The sequence below is a fragment of the Orycteropus afer genome, unplaced genomic scaffold (assembly GCF_000298275.1).
Source record: "Orycteropus afer afer isolate SDZICR_OR568_19922 unplaced genomic scaffold, OryAfe1.0 scaffold00765, whole genome shotgun sequence".
Taxonomy (NCBI): Eukaryota; Metazoa; Chordata; class Mammalia; order Tubulidentata; family Orycteropodidae; genus Orycteropus; species Orycteropus afer.
The window spans coordinates 234,533-238,112 of record NW_006922352.1 but is presented as its reverse complement, the minus strand read 5'-3'; the positions used below and the strand labels follow the sequence as shown (position 1 = coordinate 238,112).

At 48.9% G+C, this 3,580-nt stretch overlaps 1 protein-coding gene across 1 annotated transcript in view; it reads right to left on the bottom strand.

The window, feature by feature from the left end:
- Positions 1-2,651, bottom strand: part of SIGLECL1 (SIGLEC family like 1) — a 21,226-nt gene extending 18,575 nt beyond the window's left edge. The window contains 3 exon segments of the mRNA XM_042783235.1: positions 463-568; positions 706-984; positions 2,618-2,651. Coding sequence (XP_042639169.1) covers positions 463-568; positions 706-984; positions 2,618-2,651 — 419 coding nt within the window.
- Positions 2,652-3,580: the final 929 nt, after the last annotated feature.

Genomic DNA, 3,580 nt, shown 5'->3' with positions numbered 1-3,580 from the left:
ACATACATAATTGTTTAGCTTGTTCACCCATCTATCCGTCCCTATACCCGTGTTTGCTTTCATTGACAACTCAGTATTGTATTTGCAAAGGGGTTCATATTTGTTGTTTGTACTGCCCTATGGGCCTATTTTGTAGCTCAATGCAGTCAGATCCTCCTGGGAAGAAAGGTCTGGTGACCGACTTCTGAAAGATGACGGCCACTGAAAACTCTGTGGAGCCCAATTCTACTCCGAAACACACGGGGGCGCCATGGTTCAGACGCGACTCAGTGGTTAACTGGTTTGGTTTATAATCCCGACGGCCTTGTTTTGTGGTGACCATCCTTGGGGCCTTCCCTTACAAGACACTGAGCTCCTTCAGGGCAGGGGTTGTGTCTGCCCTCTCTCTACCACCATTTCCGCCAGGCCTGCTGTAGCCGGCTTTGGGAGAGGCCGGCTGGTGAATTACACCCTGGTACTCACACGACAGGGATGACACAGAGGAAGAGCATGGTGACCGCAACGACTCCGTACACAACACCCTGGAGCAGCCCTTGCATGAACGTTTGGGGAGCAAAGGAGCTGTCCTCTGAAAGTGAAGAGGATGTCACAAAGGTTTCTCTTCCTAAAACCTGAGAATCAAAACCATGCTCCCTCCTCTAGACCCAGGGTCCATCCCCCACCCTCCACCTTCTCACCCAGGCACCAAGCCCCCTTTGTCCTCACTTGGCATCAGCAGGGTGCTCAAAGCATGGGCGCCATGTTTGTTCCTCCCCTCACAACGGAGGCGTGCTCCTGTCGCTTGCTTGCTCAGGTGGATGGTGCTGTTGGCCCAGGGGCCAAGCTGGATGGAAGTCACTTGGGGGATGTCACCCGTGCTGCCCGCAGGCACAGGGAGGTCGCCCACCCACCACTTCACGGAGGGGGTGGGGACCCCACGGAAGCAGCAGCTGCACTGTAGCGTCTTCCCCAAGGAGCATGAGGAATTGAGCAGCCTGGTGGGGGCTGCGGGGATGGAGGGTCAGGAGTCGGCAAGGCATCCTGACGTCCCTTCTCCACCTCCTCCAGGTCCCAGCCCTCTCCTTAGGCACCATTTACAAGGAGCTTCAGAAAAACTTTCTGGAAGCCCAGAAGGGTCTCTCTTCTCATTTGGCCTCAACCGAACAGACAGAGAGTGAATTGTCTACATTGTCTATGATCCCTTTCCCGTCCCCAGGGCTGAACATCCCAGCATCAGGCCCTACTCTTTGTCCTTCCCACCTCAACTCTCCCCTTAACCTCTGCCCCTTCTCAGTCAAACTGTGATCAGCTTCTTCCTCAATCGCTTCCTGACCAGATGCTGTGGGTAAGTCACTTCCTCTCAATTTGCTGTTTAGAGACATCCAATGGATAAGAGATCCATTGAATCTCTCTCATACTATTACTGTGGTACCAATGATGCCACGTCAGGCCCAGCCATGATCATCTGTCCACGGGGCCTTGTGTGTTGCTGTGGTGCTGAGACACTTTCACTGGAGCTTCCAGACTAAGACGGACTAGGAGGGAAGCCTAGCGATCTACTTCTGAAAATGCACCCAACAGAAACTCCATCACTACAATGGCCCATTTTCTCAGTTGTTTCTTCACCATTAACATAAATGTGCATGGCGTTGCCATGAGTTGGGGGCCACTAACAACAACAAAGTCTGCAATGCCCCCAGCTCAGTGTCTGGCAAATTATTATTCATTCAATAAACATAGTCCTTTCTGAATTTCCTTCTGCCCAACCTCAAGTGGCCTTTCATCCAGCATTTGTCTGAAGCGAAGACTACGATGGCATTTTCTGGGCAAGAACGTTTGAAACTGCCTTGCTTTGCACGGTACAGGTGCTGCCCATTTTGTAAATATCATGGAAAAATAAGAAACAGTCACTTTCTTGAAGGTTCCCAACAATGACGAGGCAGTCTGCTTCTGTGAAGATCTGTATCCTTGGAAACCCTATGGGGCAGTTGTACTCTGTCATACAGGGTCATTATGAGTTGGAATCAACTCCAAGGCAGTGGGTTTGGGACTTAGTGTTTCATGTCATTTTTTTTCATTGGGTTATTTGAGGTTATCGGACGAAAGGAGTAATTTACCCTTGACCAGTGGCTCTTGGTCTTGGACCTTTCAACTGGGTCACTTTGGGGGGATGTGGGATTTGCAGGGGACTATGATATACAGCCCCTCCTCTACCACTGTCTACTTGATTCTCTTTATCCTCTGAGAAAGCATGCCCGTGGAGAGGGACAGACAGACACGCTGAAAAACTCACTAACCTTGAGGCTTCCAAACAAAAACCAAAGTAAACTCACTGCCCTGGAGTCAATTCCAAGTCCTGCCAACCTTATAGAACAGACTAGAACTGCCCCACAGGGTTTCAAAAGCTTCAGTCTTTACAGGGGCAGACTTGCCTTATTTTTCTCCCACAGAGTGGCTGGTGGGTTGAAACCACTGACGTTTTGGTTAGCGGCTGAGTGCTTTAACCACTGTGCCAGCAGAGCTCCTCGAGGCTTCCAGTGTGTTATTAATATCTGAAACAACGCCTTATGTCCTCCTATCTTCCCATCACTCTCCCTCCACCCCCCACCCACTGGCCCACTCTCCTTCCTGCAGATACCTCCAGCCCTGCGAGAATCTAGCACAGGCCGCATCTCATCCACATTGGTTATTTGTACCTATGCCTTTATGTCTTTCTTTCTTTTTAAATATAATTTTATTGACTTTGTTGTTCTTGTTGAGTACACAGCAAACCATCCACCGATTCAGGTTTCTGCATGTGTCACTTCGTAACAGTGACGGCACTCTTCGACTCCTGTAATCATTCTCGCCCTCCTTTTCTGAGTTGTTCCACCACCATTAACATAAATTCTTTGACCGCCACCGCCCCCAAGATTCCCATTTGATCTTTTGAGTGGCTGTTGTCAATTTGATCCTGTAGAGATAGTTCTTAAAAGAGCACAACACTCAAGACAGACATTGTTTTACTACTCAAGCTAAACTAGTGTTTGGTGTTAAGAAGACTTCAGGGAGTATTTTTGCTGTTAAGGGTTAAAGATGATCTCAGGGCAAGTTTCATGGTTCCATGAAGTCTGGAGTCCACTGGAATTTTAAGTTCTGTTCTGCATTCCCCCCTCCTTTTGATGAGGATTCTTTGTTCAGTAATGGTAGCCAGGCACCACCCAGTTCTTCTGGTCTCATTGCAAAGGAGGCAGTTGTTCATAGAGGCAATTAGCCACACATTCCATATTCTCTTCCTCTTTCTGACTACCTATCTTCCACTGTTGTTCAAGGCAAATTCTCTTCCTAAAACCTTAGAATCAAAACTCTGCTCCCTCCTCTAGATCCAGGGTCCATCCCCAACCCTTTCACCTTCTCACCCAGGTACCAAGCCCCCTTTGTCCTCACTTGACATCAGTAGGATGCCTCCATGGATAGATGATCGTGGCTGGGCCTGAGGTGGCATCATTGGTACCACAGTAATAGTATTAGTGAGATTCAGTGGATTTCTATCCATTGGATGTCTCTAAACAGCAAACTGAGTCTGACAGTTGTGCCCTGGATGGCTGTCTTCAAGCTTTCA